General features: G+C 58.1%; 1 protein-coding gene across 1 annotated transcript in view; it reads left to right on the forward strand.

Moving 5' to 3' along the window:
• The window catches only part of HMCN2 (hemicentin 2), a 134,134-nt gene that overhangs the window by 17,455 nt on the left and 95,787 nt on the right, over nt 1–20,892 (forward strand). Inside the window, exons 5-15 of the mRNA XM_037036894.1 lie at nt 5,906–6,077; nt 6,721–6,827; nt 7,662–7,782; nt 9,633–9,896; nt 12,710–12,854; nt 13,406–13,527; nt 15,197–15,469; nt 16,569–16,710; nt 16,903–17,030; nt 17,715–17,828; nt 19,714–19,863. Coding sequence (XP_036892789.1) covers nt 5,906–6,077; nt 6,721–6,827; nt 7,662–7,782; nt 9,633–9,896; nt 12,710–12,854; nt 13,406–13,527; nt 15,197–15,469; nt 16,569–16,710; nt 16,903–17,030; nt 17,715–17,828; nt 19,714–19,863 — 1,738 coding nt within the window. The remainder of the gene's footprint in view (nt 1–5,905; nt 6,078–6,720; nt 6,828–7,661; nt 7,783–9,632; nt 9,897–12,709; nt 12,855–13,405; nt 13,528–15,196; nt 15,470–16,568; nt 16,711–16,902; nt 17,031–17,714; nt 17,829–19,713; nt 19,864–20,892) is intronic.

The following is a 20,892-nucleotide window of genomic DNA, read 5'->3' on the forward strand; positions in this document are numbered from 1 at the left end:
CTGCCACCTGCCTGCCGTGTGACTCGAGGCACCGTGTTAATGTCTCTGGGCCTCTGTTTCCCCATGTGCCCAGCTGGGTTGGGAGAACCCCTGCCTAGTGAGCTGGCAGGGGGGGCACAAGGAGTCATTGGGTGGGAAGCCTGGGGAGGGTGGGTGACGGCTGGGGCTCCAGCCCCTGCACTTTGGCGTGGGGCCCAGAATCCACCCCCGGGAGCCAGGGAAGCCCCCAAAGGGTGTGCACTCTCTCTGGACAAGGTTCTCAGGCAGGCAGAGCCTGGGACAGGTGCCTGGGGTGCCCCGTTGTCAGGGGCTGGAGCCCTCTCTCCCCCAATGCCCACAAACTGCCTGGTGCTACCAGGCCCGGGGTGAGGCCCTCAGCTTTCCGATCTGCGGCCCAGAGGCCCATTCGGGCCCTGGCTCCTACTCTCTGCTTCCTCTGCCGCCTTGGCGGGCGAGTGTCGGAGGAGCCTCGGGGGGATGATTTATCGGCCTTGTGCGGCGGAGCCTCGGCCAGCTGGCCAGGGCAGCATTCCCAGATTCTTTCATTTCCCCCCCCATCAGTGACAGAGACGAGCCTCAGTGCATCGCTGGCTCCCAGGCTCACCCGCCCCCCCCACCCCCCCGCCAGTTTCGCTAACATCTGGGAACTATCGCTTTCACCAAATAAACACTAACTTTGCTCGCTGAAGGCTCTCTTCTCAGAAGGTCCCCTGGATTCCACTCGGAGCCCTGGGGGCATCACAGGGGCCAGAAGGCCTCACCCCCAGGCTTGGGCCAACAAGGGTTCTGGCCCGGCCGTGGGCAGGATGGCCAGCCCCCTGACCCCAGGTCCTGTGCAGTGCTGTGCGTACAGGGCAGGCCCCATGGGCAGGCCGTCTCCTGGTGGGGTCACTGGCATTCTGGCCCATCTCAGCCCTCCCCATGGTTTAGTAGTCTAAACTTCTGGGCTTCTTCCCTCCCTCAGAAATTTCTAGAATGAGCTTATAATGACTGTTGCAACACAGTAGACATGCGACTTATCTGGGTGATCGTCAGCTGGTACGGCCACCCGTTCCCGCCAGCTTTGCTCAGCTGTTTCCTCCTGACCCCTGACAAGGCCTGGCCCGGGGTGGGGGGGCACTGGTCACGGAGCTGTTGCTTTGAGCTGGAGGAGCTGCCTCACTCCCTTCGCCAGCTTCTGTCCAGCTGGGAGCCTTGGCTGCGGTTCCCCTCCAGGGCTCCCCATCATGGTTGAAGAATCTTGCTCCCATTCCTTGGTGAAGACAGGTGGGACCTTTTTCAGAGAAATATCACTTAGAAAGCTAGGCAGAACAGAAGAACCAAGTCGTCCCAAGCATAAGAACAGATGCGTTTTTCAGAAGGTGGGATTCTTATCCTATAACGACTTAAATCTAGCTATAAAATCTAGGTACATGTGCTCTAGCTCGGCCTGAACAAAGCACACACATTTTCTAAATCTTGGGCAGTTCTTCCAATTCCTTTCCTTTCCATGCAAGAGTACATGATAGGCAGAGCGAAAGGACAATGATTTAGAGCAGGGATGGTTAATATATAGCATGCAAGACACCCCTTTCTAATGCCATACCCATAGCAGACATTGCTAATCAATCACAGAACTTTTAAAAATTGTGACAGGATGTGGCTTCTCATTTCGTCAGTGTTCTAGGAAGCCACTTCCTGTTGATCAGAGTTGCCAAGCAAGAGGATACCTCTAAGGTTGCTCAGGTACGCACAGGGTGAGACAGAAGTAGCTTTACCATTGTTTGTATGAAAAATAAAGCAATGCATGTTCTTTCCAAGTGACTTTTACTTTAAAAAAGTCCTATGAAAAGTGTCAAAAATATAGAAAAGTAAAAAAAAATATATATATATATATATATGTACCAGCTACATTCAGCCATTAACATTTTTGCTCCACCTGCTTCATCTCTCTCTATACTTTTTGCGGAATCATGACAGCTTACCCATAAATAATTCAGCGTGCATTTAAAAAAAGTTGTCTCCAATACAACCTACAAAACCATCTAATTAAGAGCGCTTGGCTAGTGTCCTTGGATGTTGAGTGCGTGTTCAGCTTTTCCGCAGAACGTCTCCTCTGACCGTTTTTTCCCAGGAGATTGAATCGAGGATGGCGCATGTCACGTGGTGGTTTTGTCTGCCGAGCCCCTCGCGTCTGCAGCCGCCTCCCCTTCTGTACGCCCCTAACTGGTTGCAGAGGCACTGATTTTACGATGTCCCATGTTCCGGATTTGTCTGGTTGTTTCCTTATGGTGCTAACTTGTTCCTTTGTCTCCGGTTATTTCCTCTAAATGGGGACTTAGGTCTAAGTGACTGATTAGTTGGAGGCCGAGGTTTTTGGCAGGAGCACCTCATAGTTGGGGCTGTGTGTATTTTCTCTTACATCACACCAGGAGGCAAGCGATGCCTGATTGTCCCGCTGTGACCGATGACAACTTCGATCTGTGGGTGAGGGCGCTGACAGCCCGCTGTCCGCATGGCATGGCCGTGTCTCCCCTCCGTGACTCGGGCGGTCTGCGGGGGGAGGCGGTGGTCTCCATGTGGACGTCCAGTCCCCCGTCCACTTCCATCTGACGGTTGCAGCATCCGAGGGGAACACTCGCCTGAAGCGCTTTTTTTATTAAGGCTGCAAACACCGACCCCCTAACTGCGTCGCCCCCTCCACGTTTCTCAGTGGCCGCCCTTCCACGAAGAAGAGCCTTTGCTCAGTGAGAGGCATGAGGCTTCTTCTCCGAAGCACAGTCCCATCAGAAGGGCTGGGGTCGGGCTTGGTCCTTTCTCTTTAATGAGGAAGTCGCCCGCGTTGGTGACAGGGAGGCTGGGTTGTTTGGAACTTTGCATTTCTTTCTGGAGTATTACCGTGGGGACACGAATGACATAACTGACTGAGTTTTGGTCAACTGCAGCTCTTCTCTTTGGGGCTCCAGTTGCTCCAAATTTAGCCAGTGGCAGCTCCTGCAAGCTGGTTCCTGTGCCCTTTGGACATGTCCCCATCAGCCTTTGAGAATGTCCTTGCTTGGTAGAATCACCAGCTCTCTCAGGCTTACTTGTAAATTACCTGCCTTGGACTTGGAATCAGCCCTTTCTCCAAAGAACCCTAGAGGGGAATGGTACTCAGAAGCCACTGGGTTCTAAATGCACCTGGAGAGCCCTGGCTGGTGTAGCTCAGTGGCCTTTGAACCAAGGGTCCTCAGTTCAATCCCTAGTCAGGGCACTGGCCTGGGTTGCAGGCCAGGTCTTCAGTGGGGGGCACTCGAAAGGCAACCACACATTAATGTTTCTCTCCCTCTCTTTCTCCTTCTCTTCCCCTCCCCTTTCTCTAAAAATAAAATAAAATATTAAAAAGTAAAAGCACTCAGCCCTGGCTGGCGTAGCTCAGTGGATTGAGCGCGGGCCTGCGAACCAGACGATCTCGGTTCGATTCCCAGTCAGGGCACATGCCTGGGTTGCAGGCCAGTTCCCGGCAGGGGCCAGTTCCCAGCAGGGGATGCAGGAGAAGCAACCATACATTGATGTTTCTCTTTCTCTCTCCTTTCCTTCCCCTCTAAAGATAAATAAAATTAAAAAATTAAAATAAATAAATAAATAAATTAAAGCACTCAGAGCAAATTTATACAGAAATGAAATACCTGTAGTTCTCGTTCACGCTTAGCCGTAAGAGGAAATCTTGTTTGAGAAAACATCAGCATCCTTACTTCTCTGCTGTATCCTACAAGATACATGAAACAGTTTCACAGTCGTGACACTGACACTTCTGCCCACTTCAGATGACTGAATGCGGGTGTCTTTGCTGTTCTTCCGTGGGCCTCACGGAGAAAGTGGGGTCGCACCCGGGTTTTCCACGCACTTGACGTGATCTTGTTCTCTCGGTGGCTGAGGTGCCAGTCTGGCATTCAGTCGGGTTCCCGGTGCGTCGAATTTCCGTGTCCGGGTTTGCACTGGGTGCTTCTCGCAGTAACGCGTCTGGAAAGACAGGCTCTGACCGCAGGAGCCCCTCCTGTCTCTCCTTCCCGGTTCTCTCTCTCTCTCTTTTTAAAAAATATTTTATTTGTTTATTTTTAGAGAGAGAGGAAGGGAGGGAAGAAGAAAGGGAGAGAAACATCGATCAGTTGCCTTTTGTATGCACCCAGACTGGGATGGGATCCAGGCATGTGCCCTGGTGGGGAATCGAACCAGCGACCTTTTACTTTGCAGGATGACACCCAACCCACGGAGCCGTAATCCTCAGGGCTGGTTTTTGTTGTTGGAACCTGGGATGGCTGTTGGAAAGGTGCAGGCATGAGCCAGGTTGAGGGCTCCTGGAGTTAAGTGAGCCATCTGTGTCCACAGGTGAACCTGATGCGAACCCAGAGGTCCTGCTCAGGAGTTGCGTCCTCGCTCAGTCACACTTGGGGACACAGGCCTCCTGAATACCCACTCCGTGCCAGCCACTGAGCTTGGGCACCGCAGAGTGTCTGTGCCTTCAGCGAGCTCCCTGCCTAACAGGGAGACAGGCCTGAATCTCCTGAGCGTGAATAACTGGGGTGCAGAGCGCTGCCGTGGAGTGTGTACTAGGGAACCAAACCTCTCCAGGCAGAGAGGCATGAATGACCCAGAGATAGTTGCTGGAGAGGGGCGGGGCACTGCTGCAAAGTGAACACAGGTGTGATGGGGCGGCCCAGGGAGCCCTGGGGGTCCAGCCCAGTAAGCACCGTGAGTCAGGCAGGACAGGTGAACCACAGAACATGGGGTCGTGGAGGCCAAGGCAGGGGTTTGGAGGAACAAAATAATTCTGTGCTCCGTGAGATGCCATCATAGATGGGGCCCGGGGTTGTTAACAGGGGTCCATGCACTCAGGGAGTGGCCTTGAAGGGAGGTGAAGGCCCCCCAAATCATCGTCTAAATGTATGTTAAGTGGTGTGGGGTTCTGCAGAGAGGGTGCTTGCTTGTGACCTGATTTTCAGTGGGACCTGTCCAAACCATGTAAGATTTTATTTTATTTTTATTTTTTGTAACAACACTCTTCTTTTAAAAGATTTTATTTATTTATTTATTTATCTATTTATCTATTAGTCATTCATTCATTCATTCATATATTTATTTATTTTAGGGGGGGAAAGGAGGGAGAAAGAGAGGGAGAGAAACAGATGGGTTGCCTGTTGCATGCCCCCTACTGGGGACCTGGCCCTCAACCCAGGCATGTGCCCTGACTGAGAATTGAACCAGCAAATTTTCAGTCCACAGGCCAGCGCTCAGTCCACTGAGCCACACCAGCCAGGGCTGAACCATATAAGATTTTAGAATGAATAGGCAATTATAAAAAATAAGGACTTGTGGTTTCTTAACATGGCAAAAGGACCAAGGGGTCCTTGTACAGCAGGTTGTCTCGGTTCTGCGTAGAGAGAGCATGGCTCCCTGGTGGGGGCAGTCTGAGGCCCCTTGGTGGGTGATGGGGAACTATACCGGTCTGGGGCAAGATTCCAGATGTCTAGGGTTCTCTGTGTGTGGGAGGCATCAGGAGGGCTTCCTGGAGGAAGCAATGATGGGTGCCATAGAACTTGGCCAGGTGAAGAAAAAGGGAAGTCTTCCCAGCAGAAGGGCACTTCTTGCTCCTTCCCTCAGAGCTGAGTCCTCTGGATGCCTTGATTCAGGTGTCACAGCTCTGAGTCCCCAGGCCGGGAGGGTAGTGACATGTGAATTGGGCCTGGTGGGACTCAGGGGGCATGGGGTCGCTTCCCGGTGACCTGGAAAGCCTGCACATTGCCTGAAACCCATGGTGGGCCGGTGGGTGCGGAACCAGATTCTGCACACAGATGGCAGTCTGTTAGGTACCTGTTGTGGGTGGGCCAGACACAAGCAAGAAGTCGATGTCACATGCTGGCGTCAGCTTCTTACACCTGCCTCCCAGGTGCTGAAGTGGGTGGAGTCAGCGATCCAGGCCTCGAAGGTGCACCTGCTTTCCACGGACCATGAGGAGGAGGGTGAGCACACATGGAAGATCCCCTTCGACCCCAGCCTCAAGGAGGTCACCATCTCCCTGAGCGGCCCGGGACCCGAGATTGAAGTCCGAGACCCGCTGGGTACGTGCGCCCCGGGGCCGGTCTCCTCTTTGGCCTCAAGAGTGAGCTGGGAGTTGGAATGAGACAGAGAGAGAGACCAGAGGTGGCAGGGGGTTTAGACACATGGCTCTGGAAAGGGAGACGCCAGGTGCAGGGCAGAGAGGGTCCCCGTGGTGGGCAAGGAAGCCGGGACGCTGGCAGAAGCCAAATGAGGGGATTGAGATCAGGAAACTCCTGGGATGGAAGGCTCCCAAGGGGTCTTCCCCGACAGTCTCTCAGTGGTCCCTACGGTGGCCTGGCCGGTCAGTCAGGGAAGACATTGGCGGCCCGGTGTACAGAAGGGGAGCTGGGTCATGGGGGGTGGGGTGACTTGTCAGGACCGTGCAGGCTTGGTGTGCTTTGGGCCTGGCCACCTGGCTCCACGACGCTCCGAGACGTCACGGGCATCCCAGTCTGGAGGCCAGGTGCTCACCCCACCCACCAGGGAGTGAGGAGGGCGGTGGGCAGAGGGAGGTGGGGGCCTGAGCACCACCTAAGACCTCTTTTCAGCTTCTCTGGGGAGCCTGAGGCTGGTGTGTGGAGACTACGGGTCTCTGGGACAGGGTAGGGCCTCTGTCAACCCCAGAAAGTGCCGGGGACTGAGCAGCCACTGGGGCTTCCACAGGGAGGATCCTGCAGAAGGACGAGGGCCTCAACGTGCTTCTCAACATCCCTGACTCGGCCAAGGTTGTGGCCTTTAAGCCTGAGCATCCGGGGCTGTGGTCCCTCAAGGTAGGGGCAGCAGGCCCCAGGCTGTGGGGAGCCTGGCTGCACGGAGCTGAGACACTGTCCGGGGTCCTGGGGAGCCCAGAGCTGGAGCGTGGGTGGCGGTGTGGGTGTAGAACAGAGGGGGAGAATTCTGTTTTGCATCTGCAAGAGGAACTGCAGTGGTCTGGGTTAGTTAGGGAACGTTTCAGAAGGACTTGGAGGAACCACTCGAATGTCCTGAAGTGGGTGACGGAGCCAGCTGGTTCTGAGCCTTGGCCAGTGAAGAAGGCACACAAGAAGCAAAGGTGACCTTGGGGGTTGGCTTGGAGGAACAGGTCTGGCAGAGGAAGCTGGGCCTGCTCTGGTCTGCAGGGTGCTAGGAGCCAGGGGCTGGGGCAGGCTGGAGCCCCAATGGAGTATTCTGGGGTGGGGCTGGCGGTTGTCTTGGGAGCACATGAGCTCCAGCTGACGGGCACAGATTTGTGGAGCGCCTGCTGAGTACCAGGCCCTGGGCTAGGTGCTGCCTCGGCCCCTGCCCTTCAGACTCTGAGCATCCTTAAGCCAAGGTCTCTGATGCCCACGGGGGAGGCAAGGCTGCGGTTGGAGGTGTGGGGGCACAGACAGGCTGTGGGCGTTGGGGGCAGAGCCTGCTCGGGACAGCGGTGTAGCTGGGGCTTCTTCCAGTTTGCTTGGGGAGTGTCGTGCTGGGCCCCCAGGGAGCAGGGAGGTTACCCATGTGTCTGCCAAGGTGGGAGAATTCCAGGTGCTGACTCCAGGTCGGGCTGGGCTGGCACCTGCGCCCTGGAGCTGGCTGCTGGCATCCAGCACCTCGGTGACATGGGCCTGGGCTTGTGCTAGGTCTACAGCAGTGGCCGCCATTCGGTGAGGGTCACGGGCATCAGCAACATCAACTTCCGAGCCGGCTTCTCCACACAGCCCTCCCTGGACCTCAACCGCACGATTGAGTGGCCCCTGCAAGGTACCTGCCGCAGGGGCTGCCTCCGGAAAACGTGGGCCTGCCTTTGAGAGACAGTGGGTACTCTGGGGGCATCTACGAGTGTGCCCCCCATGTGTCGGGGGGCCCAGGCTGGGTTTCCACGCCATAAGGAACTGAGCCCCAGGCCACGGCCCGGCCCGGGGGCCACAGGGACCTTCTTCCTTTGGAACATGCTCCCTGCCCCCGAGGGCCACCAGGGCCTCAGGCTGCCATCATTGCTTCCCAGTTCCCACCTCCCCCTTTCTCTTTGTTCAGGCTCCTTCATCAAGGGCCTCCCTTCTCCAGTTTTCCAAGGAACGTCCAGCAGGGCCAACAAGCTAACAGGTGCCAGGGAGGTGCCAGTTTCCCCAAACAGGACACTAGTGTCTCGATCCAGGGAGCAAGTGTCCTGATGGACGTGTTGATGCCCTGGGGGCCGACAGGGTTGGTAGCCCAGGGGCGCAGTGAGGTGGAGGCGCAGGGCCAGTTTCGGATCGGAGGCCACCGGGTGCCCTGTCACCACTCCTCCAGGAGGAGGCTCACCGTGGCGCAGGCAGGGGCGTCTGGCCCAGGGAGCCAGAGCTCCAGGCCAGAAAACACCGTCTGCTGGCCTCATCGGGGCCCCCGACTTAGAGTTTGGAAATAGGGTCCCTTGTCATGGGCCCGAGCGGAGGATTTCGCTGGGACCAGCTCAGGAGAGAGATGGGGAGGGACCTGGACCAGGCCCTGTGGGTGTCCCTGTCGGTGGCCCTGCGGGACCAGCAGTGGCACCTTCGCAGTAAACAGGGGCTGCTCCCTTTAGTGTTTGTTTTGGCCGGAACAGGAGGGGGAGGGGCAGTTTCTACCCTAAAGCCAGGAGAGGAAAGAAACCCTTAATGAGAACTCTGTAGTGGACCGCTAAAGGGTAGAGCCTGAGCACCGAACACCCGCCAGGAACAGACCCCAGCGTAACGGGGGCCGGGGGGTCACACGTGACCAACCCACTGGGTTTCTGCTTTTGATAAAGATGTGGGTCCAAGATATTTTTTAGGAGAGAAAGATCAGAGCAATTGCAAATGACAAATAGTGGCTGGCACTTGGCCCTGGTGCCGGGGCCCCGGGAGCAGCCCCCGCGGGCCCCGGCTGATCGTCGGACGCGGCACCGACGTGCTCGGGTTTTCAGAGTAGCCTGGACTTCTGGGTCTGCGTCTGCCTTGTCCAGGTTGTGTGATGTTTCTTAGAGGAAATGGCAGGACCACGTTTCTTGGACCAGACCAACCGAAGCCACTGGTCCCTGGATGATGGTGTCTGAGAAAAAAAAACTATTTGAAAAGAAAGGGACTAGACAGGAGTTCCCAAATTAATTAAGGAAATTGCAAACCCCAAGTCCAGTTCTCTGTTCGCTGGGAGAGTGTGAAAAGTACGTTTCCAATAACAGAAAAGGAAACCGAAGCAACGCTGAGCACAGGGAGAGAAGGGGCAAGAGTCCGAGAGTCGGAGCTCCCCAACCGGGCGAGCTCTCGGCGAGGCCGGTCCCCACCAGAGTTCGCAGACAGGGGCGGCAAGAAAAATGCCTCTTCCCACTTCCACTCCATGGGAGGCTGAGGACTCGGAGTGGAGGGGAAGCAGCCCTGGGGTAGTATTGGTTGGACAGAAGGTGGCATTTCAGGACCACGGACAGTAGCAAGGGCCCTGGTTCCTTGTCCCACCTCCAGCACCAATGGGCACAGGGAAGAGAAGGCCAGGGTGCTGGGCTTGGTGAAGGGGGGCCAAGCAGGCTGGTCCCTGACCGACAGACCTAGGGCCCCTGCTTGGGGGGGACCCTGGAGCCCAGTGCAGACGCCAGCCCTCCTTCCTCCCCCCACCCTCTGCAGGGGTGCCCATCTCCCTGGTGATCAATGCCACAGGCCTGCAGGCCCCTGGCCGCGTGGACTCGGTGGAGCTCTCACAGGGTTCGGGGCGGGCCCTCCTGACTCTGCCCGTGCAGCCGCTCTCCAACGGGTCCGCCCATCAGCTGTGGGGTGGGCCGCCCTTCCGTGCCCCGAAGGAGCGCTTCTACCTCAAGGTGAAGGGCAAGGACCATGAGGGGAACCCCCTCCTTCGTGTCTCCGGAGTTGCCTACAGTGGGGTGTCCCCAGGTGAGTGATGGCTCTTACCAACCCCAGATTTCTGTCTCACTTGCCCACTGGCTTCTTCTTGGAACCCTGCCTTGGTTAGATTGGATTAGGTTAGGGAGTGTTTGTTCGTAAACTTCTGTGGGCAGCAAGCTCCGAGAGGCATGGTGCTGAGTGTAGAGATGCTTTCGGCTGTAGCCCTGGCTCACGGACTTAGTACAGAGTCATCCATCCGTCCAAGCATTCAGCTACATGCCCATGCATGCATCTGTCCATCCTGACCCACCCATCCACCCAAACATCCACCCATCCAAACATCCATGCACCCATGCACTCCTGCATGCAAACATCCATCTCCCCACACATCCCTCCACTTACCTCCCCAGGCATCCACCATCCCACCCCTCCCATTCAGCTGTCCATCTGTTGATCCATCCCCCACCTTCCCACCCCAAACCCACTCATCCTTCTGTCCATCCATCCATCTATCCATCCATCTGTCCATCCAGACACCTACCCACCCACCCAGCCATACATCCAAACAGCCACCTTCCCACTCACCCATCCATCCAAATATCCATCCATCCGTCCATCCATTTATCCATTCAAATATCCATCTATCTGTCTACCCAACATTCCTAGTGTGGGGCACTGTAGACACAGCAGTGGGCAGGGCAGTGGGTGAGGGTTTGGCCTTTCAGTGTTATAGTCCCTGTCATAATTGGAACCATGGCAATACGGTTCTAACCTTCCTTTTGGGCACTTCCCATGGGACAGTCCTGGGCTAAGCACTTGCCATGCATTATTAGCTCACTGAGTCATTAAATGCTTGCAACATTTCTGAGATGTGTCCCCACTTCACAGCTGAGGAACAGAGGCCATCCACCTCACAGGGTTGCTTTGAGGGTTCTGTAAGCTAATGCACACGCAGTGACACAGCTCTTGGGGTGCTCGGAGCCTATACCAGGGCCCCCCACCAGGGCCGCTGCCATCACCTTGTGCCTTGGAGGCACGGGCCCTTTTGTGGTCTCATCTGAGGTCATGCTCTGCTGGTCCCCACATGTGCGGGCTTTCCGCTGGTTTCCTGTATGTCCCCGAGGTCTCGCGTCCAGATTGGAAGCCCACAGAGGGCAGGGCAGAGTCCGGCTTTCCAGCTCTGCCTCTGGTCCTGCAGGGGCGGCTGAGTCACCACCCTTGGCTTCCTGTTGGGCTCCATTCCCTGCTCCTGCCCACTCCTCCATTCCCGTGGTGGCGGCCTGGGAGGAGCTCAGAGAGGTGGATGCCACTGATATTCCAGTGTCTCCCTGGCTGCGGATCTCAGCGAGGGGCAGACTCCTCTGCCCACTGCCGTGGGCTGCAGGGGCCACAGGGTGCCCGTGGTGGGGGGGAGTTGAGGACACTTCTTTCCAACTTCTTGGCCTCCACTTCCCCGCACTGGTCCCCGGCCACCCCCGCCCTTGGCCTTTTCAGCTTTGAGGGAAATTTTCAGAAAGGAATTTCAACAGGAGAATAACAGCCTCTGTGTCTCTCTCCCCTGTTCTTTGAGGTGGGGCTAAGGGGTTGGAGTTTGGCTCTGACTTTTGGTCCCTACCTCAGCTCTAGATTAAAGGGTGTCTGCGGGCGGGAGGGCTGTGGGTTGGCCTCTTGCTTCCTTTACTATGTTCCAGGTTTGGGCGGCTGGGAGTCTGGCTGAGAGCAGGAGGCTCCGGGTTTGGAGACATGGGGGTGGTGAGGCCTGGCTTGGCCTGTGGTCTCCGGGCCCGTGTAGCTGGTGGAGGAGGAAGCCCGAGCTGGCCTTGGAGAGGCTTCCAGTGTGTGTGTGGTGTGGCGGGGGGTGGCGGGGGGGGTGGCGGGGGGGTGACCGGGCTGCTTTGTACACTGTTGAGGACATGGCTGGATGGTCCACCACCCCTGTCCCCTGGGAGGGAGCCTGCCTGTAGCATGATGTCACCCGCCACCCTCCCACCCCCTGCTCTGTGCTCAGTGCTCTGTCCTATTGGTGGGGACGAGGAGAGGAAAGTACAGGGCTGAGTGCATGCCTGCCATCACCCCTCGAGGTACTGACTCCCCGCCACCGACCCTGCCCTGTGGGGTGGCTCTCAGACTTTTCCATTCAACTCCAATAGCCAAGGACAGAATGTGTCACGCCCAAGACCAGGGTCAGGCGAGGGGGTGGTGCTGTCTGCTGGGGGCCCCACGAGGCTCATCACAAGCTGTGAGATTCCATCGAAGTCTTTTATTTTATCTCGAAAATGTGTGTGAGTTCCGCATCTGCAGCCATGCTCCAACTATGCTCATTTTTAAGAAAAAAGGTTTTGCTCCAGCACTTTTGGGCAGAACTGACCCTCCGAACAGACGTGCAGTTGGTCGCCCCACCCCGCCCCTGCCTCCGAGCTAGGGGAGCCCGGCCTGGGCAGCAGGTTTTCCGATTCGGGTCTTACTCCCGCGTCTGATGCAGCTGAGGAGGTGGTGGCACAGCCCGGCCCACCTCGGCCAGTCTGGTCACAAACCACAGAACAACCTGAGCTCTCACTGACAGAGCTCGCTACGCTCTGTGCACAAGCCCAATGCTTTCCACGCACCACCCCCACCCACTCCTCGAGGCCACAAGGGCAACACGATGAGGTCAGCGCTGCGATGAGCCTGCCTTCGCAGAGGTGGAAACTGAGGCTTGGGGGGTGCAGCAGCCCACGCTAGGTGATCGCCCAGTGGGGGAGTGGGCGCAGAGTTGGCCCTCTGGCTCCTGGCTGGTGCCTGTGGGTCTCCGTCGCTGGGTGTGGTGGGGGCGGACCGTGGGGTGGTGGGGAGGACTCCTGAGAGCCAGGCCCTGCCTCCAGGTGCCCCCCTGGTCAGCATGCCCCCGCGGATCCACGGCTACCTGCACCAGCCGCTGCTGGTCTCCTGCTCCGTGCACAGTGCCCTCCCCTACCGGCTACAGCTGCGGCGGAGCGGGTCCCCGCTGGGTGAGGGGAGGCACTTACAGTAAGTGACCACTGGCTGGCTGTTGTCCTCAGTCACAGGGCTCCTGGGGGCCTGGTGCCCTGCAGGGATCTGAGGGGAGTGGGTGGCAAGAGGGGGGCCTTGGTCTCAGTCATATGCCCTCCAGGGTGACCCAGCCTGGATACCTCCCAGTGTGGCCGGGGGGGGGGTGGTGGTGGTGGAGGGTGGTCCTGAGGATCCCACCACTGCTGGGCCATCGCCCCAGGAAGGAGTCACAGGCCTTCCTTAGCTTCCAGGAAACTCACTCCGCCCAGGGTCTGGCTCCCTGGGGCTCAGGGCAGGAAAGGCCTCGGAGACCCTCCCCTTTATGGATGGAAGTCCAGGGCTCAGAGGGGGAAGGGACTCACTCAGAGTCACACGTGGAATGTGCATGTCCTCAGCTGCCGGCCTGTTCTTACCGAGCCCCAGGAGGACTTGGGGTCTCCCCACTGGACAGGGTTCAGGGAAACGGGACCCCTGAGGGCAGGAGGAGGCCGGGGGACTCTGCCTGGGGTCAGTGTGGTTGTGTGTCCCCAGCTGTTCTGTGTTTGCAGGGAGTCGGGCAACAGCAGCTGGGAGATCCCGCGGGCCTCCAAGGCTGAGGAAGGCACGTACGAGTGTGAAGCAGCAAGCAGGGCCGGCACCGGGCGCGCCAAGGCCCAGGTTGTTGTCACAGGTCTGTCCCTCCAAGGGCCCCTCCCCTCTAGAGTCTCCTCCTAGGGCGTCCCCGTCTGTGGGAGAGTATGCCAGCCAGTTAGCTGCTGGGACTGTCTGTCCCCCAGAACCCAGCTGCCCACGCTGACACCTGCCTGCTGGCTCCCTGTCTGGGCTGTCGCCCTGGGGTGGCCCACGGGTCTCAGCTAGAGAAAGGTTGGGAACCTCGCCCGGCTCAGGCCATGCTCCCCCACCAGCCTTCCTTCTACCCCTGCCTCCTGGTGTGGCCTTTGGAGCTTGGCCAGCCCAAAGGCCATTTCAGGGGCTACTGTCCATCTTTCGGTACCCACGCCTTATGCCTCCATGCGTCCCCCAGCTCGGGAAGGTTGAAAATGCCTGGTCATCTTGAAATGAAATTGGCTGTATTTTTTGACCCATGGCCCCCGACTGTCTGGAGGGGAGGAGGTCAGGCCTGTGTGCCGTGAGGCACACACACGCAGAGCTTCCGGGGGCAGCCGGGGCCCCAGATGGACGAAGGAGACTGAGCAGCCTGGGCCACTCCCCTGTGGCCCCTTGCCTGGCCCCCTTCCTCTCAGACGTCTGCCTGTGTGTGTGTTTCCCTGAAAACAGGGAGGGGGTAGAGCGTGTACTTGCACCACGAGTGTGCACCATCCCGCCAGGAGGCAGAGCGACGGCCAACATGCTCACGGTGCACAGTAACGGAGATCTACTTCTTACCGGTGATGAGCACGGAGAGGCAGAACGGTGTCAGGAGACTCGTTTCCCCGTCACCTACCCTTGCTAACCGTTCGCTGTAGCTGCCTCTTCTCTTTGTGTCGAAACTCTTTTAAACTTGAACTCAGGGCTTTCGACCACAAGTCCCTGTCATTGGCTAATGCACTATGATCAGCTTCTACCACAGGTCTCCCCAACACACCTGTACCCCAATATGGTTGCTGGCGTATTGGGGTGCATTGGCATAAATATATTTAAGAGAGAAACACATTTCAGTATCTATCTCTTTTTTAATAAGTAGGTTTTCTTGTATAATATTCTATGATTGAAGCTTGTAAAGTTGACAGTAACGCCTTAATGCCATTGAATTTTGGCCATGGTCATTTTCCCACCCGCCCCAGCATGTTGACCTCCTGTTCGTTTCTATGGTTTTCAGTGGCTGTGGAGGTCAAAAGCTGTTCTGGCCTAGATGTCAAGGTCATGGGCTCCTGTGGCCTGTGTGGATCCAGCTTTCCCCTGCAGGTCCTCAGGCCCAGGCCCCTGGTTAGATGGTCTCTAATCTTGTCACTTCCGTGGCTTTTTCTTGTAGAGACAGCATTTCTCTCAGCCCTCCTCTCCCTCGGGGCGGAGGCCTTAGTTCTGCACTTGGGTGTCACAGTGGCCCTGCAGTTTGCCTGGAGAATGGCTCTGTGCTCACTGTTCTTTTCCTCTTGAGGGGTATTTTGAAACTTGAGCTTTATTCCCGAAGGCACAAACTTTGGCTCAAAGGGTGGGGAGAGGGGTGTGTGTAGCTTTTGTTACGTGGGTGTGGCTGCAGTGGGTGTGGGTGCCCTCCGTGGGGGTTCGACGGCCGCAGGGAAATGTGCCCAGCCCAGGGTGGTCCCGCCCCAGTGGGTTAACCGCTCTGCTGGCCCATGTGCCCTGAGGGACACAGTACTGGGTTTCTGTCTCCACAGATCCTCCACCGCAACTGGTCCCTGCACCCAATGTGACCGTGTCACCGGGGGAGACTGCTGTTTTGTCCTGCCGCGTCCTAGGAGAGGCCCCCTACAACCTGACGTGGGTGCGGGACTGGCGAGTCCTGTCGGCCTCGACAGGCAGAGTCACGCAGCTAGCTGACCTGTCCCTGGAGGTCAGCTCTGTCGTCCCCAGTGACGGTGGGCGGTACCAGTGCATAGCCAGCAACGCCAACGGGGTCACAAGGGCATCCATCTGGCTCCTGGTGCGAGGTGAGGCTCTTTCTGCCGGGCTGTCCTTCCAGGCCCCACACTGCCTAGCGCTTACCCCCAAAGCCCATCGATCGCCCCTCTGCGCAGCCACCACCTCGGGCAGCCAACGTCAGCCCTTCCAGTGTTTTCTGAGCCTTCTGAGAGACAGAGGCGTCTGAGCCTCCTAGCCTGTGTCTAGGGGGTCTCTTTTGGGAAGTTCATCCTCTCATCTAACCTGAATTTCTACTGCTGTAGGCCAAGCCAGTGTCATTGTGTCCTGACCTTTTCCTGACCTGTCTTTGAGCGCCTCCTTGTCCACCCCACCCAATATGTGGGACATGGAGGGGATGCTAGAAACCTGTGAAAGCCCAGAGATCAGACTTGCTTGGCGGGGTTGGGTAGCACTGACGGGTAGAGATGGAGGAGGCTGTTGCGGAGCACCTGTCCGGGAGTCTCAGGGCCTGGACGCGGCCTCTGTCTATCAGGGTTCAGACGGCTCCTCCTTCCCGGTGCTCTTTCCCCAAGTGTTAGGGGAGCAGCGTGGTCAGTCAACGTGCTGATGGTGCTGCATTGGCCGCTGGGTGGGCCGAGAAGGGTCTGAGGCCGTATCCTGGCCACTGGTGCAGGAGGGGCGTGCTGGCCATTTCCAGGTGGGAGGGGCCTGGGGCCCCAAGGTCTGTTCCAGCCCGACAAGTCCACTGGCTTTGAGCGTTCCACGGGCCAGGACGGAACCTGCGTTTGAGGCCGACACTGTGCAGGCCTGGCCACCACTTGAGGTCACTGGAGGCGGGGCCCTCCCAGCCCGGGCACCTCCCTAAGCCTCCCTGAGGTGCTCTGTCTGGGGGTAGCCCCAGGGAGCTCGAGGCTCCCCAGGCAGCATTGGCAAATCAGCCCCAGGGATGGATGCGTGTCCCCCACCACCCCTGCCCCAGGGATGTACGTAGGTGGCTGTCTGGTCGGCAGTCTCCAAGGAAGGTGTTGCTGGTTCTTCGGGGCCTTTGTTTCCCGCGTCTCTGCCCTCAGTGGCCGTGCGGGGTGGGGATGGGGAGCGGCAGGGCCCCCTGGCTGGGGGCCTGGGATGGCCCAGCTGCCCCAACAGGCTCTTTTCCTCAAACTGCAGAGGCCCCGCAGGTCAGCATTCACACCAGGTCCCAGCGCTTCTCCCAGGGCATGGAGGTGAGAGTGCACTGCTCGGCCTCTGGGTCCCCTGCACCCCACATCTCTTGGAGCCGGGACGGTCACACCCTACAAGAGGACAGCAGGTGAGGGGCCCAGGCAGTTGGACAGGGACTCCCAGGGGACCTGTCCCAGCCTCAGTCTCCAGGGGTCTTTTGAGACTCAGGAGGGCGATCACTTTGGAATCGTGAACAGACCCTCTCTGTCTGGAGCCGCCCTTGCATGATCCGCCCCAATCAGCCCCTTGTTGCTGAACACATGTGACTTTGTGACTCCAGAATCCATGTGGATGACCAGGGGACCCTCATCATTTGGGGAGTGGCCCCAGAGGATGCTGGGAATTACAGCTGCCAGGCTGCCAATGAAGTCGGCACGGACGAGGAGACGGTCACCCTCTACTACACAGGTACCCGGCCCTGGGCATCTCGGGGGAGGGGCCTCCATCCCACCCGCAAACACCGAGCATTTGCTGTGTGCCAGGCAGTGGGGACACACGCATGGTCCCTGCCTGGTGGGGAGGCACTGAGCAGGTAAACAAGGCACTTTTGGGTGGCATGGGTGCATAGAGCACGGTGGGGGGGGGGGTGACGTGCTGGTGGGGGTAGGGGGACGTGGCTTCCCACACAGGACCCGTTGAGGCCTGTGTGACAGACATGCCGGCAGAGGGACCGGCAGGGTACGGGCCTGGCAGCCGGAATGAGTCCTGGGCGCTCCTAGGGCTGCCAGGCGGCTGGTGTGGAGTAGGGGAGGTGGGGGGCGGGGCAGGGGCCGGCATCCCATGGAGAGCGTTGGAGGACCTTGTAGGGTTTTGGCTCCCAGGGCAGCTTTGGTGAGGGACAATGGGGCATTTCGCCCAGGGGCGACTGGCTTCGATTGGGCGTCCTGGGTGGGAAGCTCATGAAATACCAGCTGTGGCTGAATTTTTCTGGGGTGATTGACTGACTGCCTGACCTGAGTGGCGGGAGATGGGGAGGAGGCAGGGTGCTCAGGTCCTCCTGCCAACAGCCCCCCTCCCCAGCTGTGGGAAGCCACATTCTCATTCTGGGGGTGTATGGGTCGGTCCCCAACCCCGCCTCTGTGCCCCACACAGACATGCCGTCCATCTCTGCTGTGAGTGCTGTGGTCCTCACTGCGGTCGGCCAGGAGGCGGTGCTGGAGTGCAAAGTGTCCGGGGTGCCACCACCCCGGGTCATCTGGTATCGAGGTACGTGATCTGGGGAGGGGGGCCTGTTAGGGTCACGGAGGATCAGCTTTCCAGGAAAGTCATGGGGGAGCACTTTGAATGGGGTGCCTGGGGAGAAGGGGCCCATTTCTGCAGCACCCCGCCCCCCACCAGAACCCTGGTGTAGGACGGCTCAGGAGTGAGGAGCCCTGGGTGACCTTGGGCAGATGAGCTGGCTTCCTGTTGTGGAAGACGGGAGAGTCCAGGGTGGTTTGTGTGAGGATGAAAGGGGTCCGAGTAAGTGTCTAGAAGGCGTCCAGCGCGCGGATTGCACTCAGTGTTCGTAGAGACGGCAGCGGCAGTGATGTGGGATTATCTAAGTGACGGGAGGAATCGCAACAGGGGTGTTCTGAGGCTCTTTTGAGTTCGTGGGTACAGAGCGTTATCTCAGTGCCGGTCGCAGAGCCAGTGTTTGATCGACAGGAGCTGTTCTGGTGCCCCCACCCATGGACGTGGGCGCTGGGCTGCTGCCTCGGCCTTTCTCGGAGCAGAAACTGGGCTCCTCCTCAGCTGTCAGCTGTTCCCCGCCCTCTCCCCACCCGAGGCTCTCCCTCCTTGGCAGCACCTGTCTGCCATCTCGTCACAGCCTCACCTTGACTTTGAGAAAGGCAGGGACTATCTCAGAGTTCCAGCAGGCAGGGTTAGCTTCCAGTGGGAGCATTTTCTCCCAGGTCAGCAGCCAGTGGGTGACCTTGGGGACCCCTTAGTCAGGGGTCATGTCACCGCATTTCTGGCTGAGAGCCCTGCCAGTCCCAGGACCTTTTTTAAAGGGGAATCTCTCAATGGGATGTTATTTTCCCTTATAAAGGAATGGAATTCAAGTTGTGGGACAGTGTGAATATAGTCGACTCCACTGAACTATACACTTAAAGATGGTTAAGATGATACGTTTTGTGTCATGTGATTTTGGGGGCCACCATTAACTTTTTTGTTTGAAAAAAGGAATGACATTCTGATACAACATGGATGAACCTTGAAAATGTTATGCTAAGGGAAATAAACCAGACACAGAAGGACAGATATTGCAGGATCCCACTCTCCTGAGATCCCAGAGATACAAACCCCGGGGGCAGGAAGTAGATGGTGGCCGCCAGGGGCCGGGGGAGGGGAAACCGGGAGGTTCTGTTCGGGAAGCGGAAGGAGTTCCGTGGGCGGATGTGGCAGTAGGTGCCGGACCATGCGAATGTACCCAGGGCCACTGAGTTGGACACTGAAAATGCTTAAAATGCTAAGAATTTGCGTTATGTATATTTTACCACAAATGAAAAGTTAAGTTAGATTTTTAAAAGGTGTTCAGGACCCCGGAGTCTGTCAGGCCTCAGGAGCCTGGGGGAAGGCCCCGGAGGGGCAGGTGTGGGGCCGGGACCATCAGGTTGGCCCCGGAACCATCCCAGAGCCCACCCAAACCTCAGTCTGGACTGGGACAGAGGATGGTGACCCCCGAGGGAGGCCCAGGCAGGGAGTCCTTGGCTGACGAGCTGTCACATGTGCAGGGATAGTCTGAGTCTCACTCCTGCTCGACCAAGGGACTCAGGGAAATGGACCTTGCAGTGCTTACTTAGTTTTTTAAAATTGTAGCAAAACACACATAACAGACAGTAGCCCCTCTTCACCATTTCTGGGTGCACAGCTCGGTGGCATTAGCCACGTTCACACTGTTGCACAAGCGTCACCACCATCCGTCTCCACCATCCGTCTCCAGAACTTTTTGCATCTGGCCAAATTGGAACTCTGCCCCGCTGACTTTTGGCGGGAACCTTCCCACTGTTCCCAGGCCCCAACCTCGTGAGCTGTAGGGGCCCAGGGTCAGGAGGTCACCCATGGTGACCGTGGGCCCTTGCCTGATGCTCTCTCATCTCCCCTCCAGGGGGTCTTGAAATGATTCTGGCCCCCGGGGACTCCAGCTCCGGGACGCTCCGGATCCCGGCGGCCCAGGAGAGGGACGCTGGCGTCTACACCTGCCAGGCTGCCAGCGAGCTGGGCGACGCCTCTGCGGAAATCCGGCTGGAGGTTGGACGTGAGTGCACACCTGTCCCCACCTGCCCACCCCGTCTACCTGCTTCTGAGTGGGGAGGACGGAGCTCCTCCAGGCCGCCGGCCGGTGTGGAGTTTGCACCACGTAGTCCCCAAGCACTTGGGGGCCAGGGAGGCCGGGGGGGACGATGCGTGCGGTGCCTTTTCCTCCATGTTGAGTGTATCGGGCGACAGTGGTTAATGAAACTGTACACGTTTCAGGTGCACAGTTCCACAGCATGTCACCTGTGCACCGTATTATGTATTTGCCGCCCCAAGTCAAGTCTCCCACCATCACCAAGTGTCCCCCTTACACCCACCTCCCCCTACCCCCTGCCCCCAGTGCATTACTTCTTGCTGCGTCACAGTTGCCCCATCGCTCTGTGGTTTAAAACAATAAATGTTTCTTATCTCTCAGCTCTGGAGGGTCAGGGTCTGGGAGCCTCTTAGCTGGGTGCTTCTGGTGCAGGGCCTCCCAGCGTTGCAGTTCCTGTGCTGCCCTGGCGGGGGCGGCAGCAGGGGAAGGTCTGCGCATGCTCACATGGCCGCTGGTGGGAGGTCTGGGTTTCTCACCTCCAGGGCTCTAGCTCAGAGGTGTGTTGGGATCTGGCGTCCCGGGAGCAGGGAGGTGGGAAAGAGAGAGAGAATGAATCTGAGTCCTCAGAGCCAGCTGCAGTCTTGGAAGTGACCCTCCCATCACTTCTGCCAGTTGCAGTCTGTTGGTGGCACAGACCAGCCTCGGGACACAGGGAGGTGGGCGGGGCTGTCCTGGAGGCCGACACCCCCCCCCCCGCCCTCCCCCCACCCTCCCCGGGGGAAGGCCTCCCTGGGGCTGTCCTGGAGGCCGCCTTCCACAGAGACAGGCTTGGGCCTTGTCGTGAGACCTGAGTTCGGGGCTCGTTGCCATCACTCACCATCTGTGGGTTTTGGTCAAGTTGTCCTCGGTTTCCCCCAGCTGACCATACCGCTTTCTGTCCTGCCCCGCCGTGAGGGCTCAGTGACATAGGGCACAGAACGATCAGCGCAGGGTCTG

The sequence above is a fragment of the Sturnira hondurensis genome, unplaced genomic scaffold, assembly GCF_014824575.4.
Source record: "Sturnira hondurensis isolate 20B ecotype Veracruz unplaced genomic scaffold, ASM1482457v3 Scaffold0022908, whole genome shotgun sequence".
NCBI lineage: Eukaryota > Metazoa > Chordata > Mammalia > Chiroptera > Phyllostomidae > Sturnira > Sturnira hondurensis.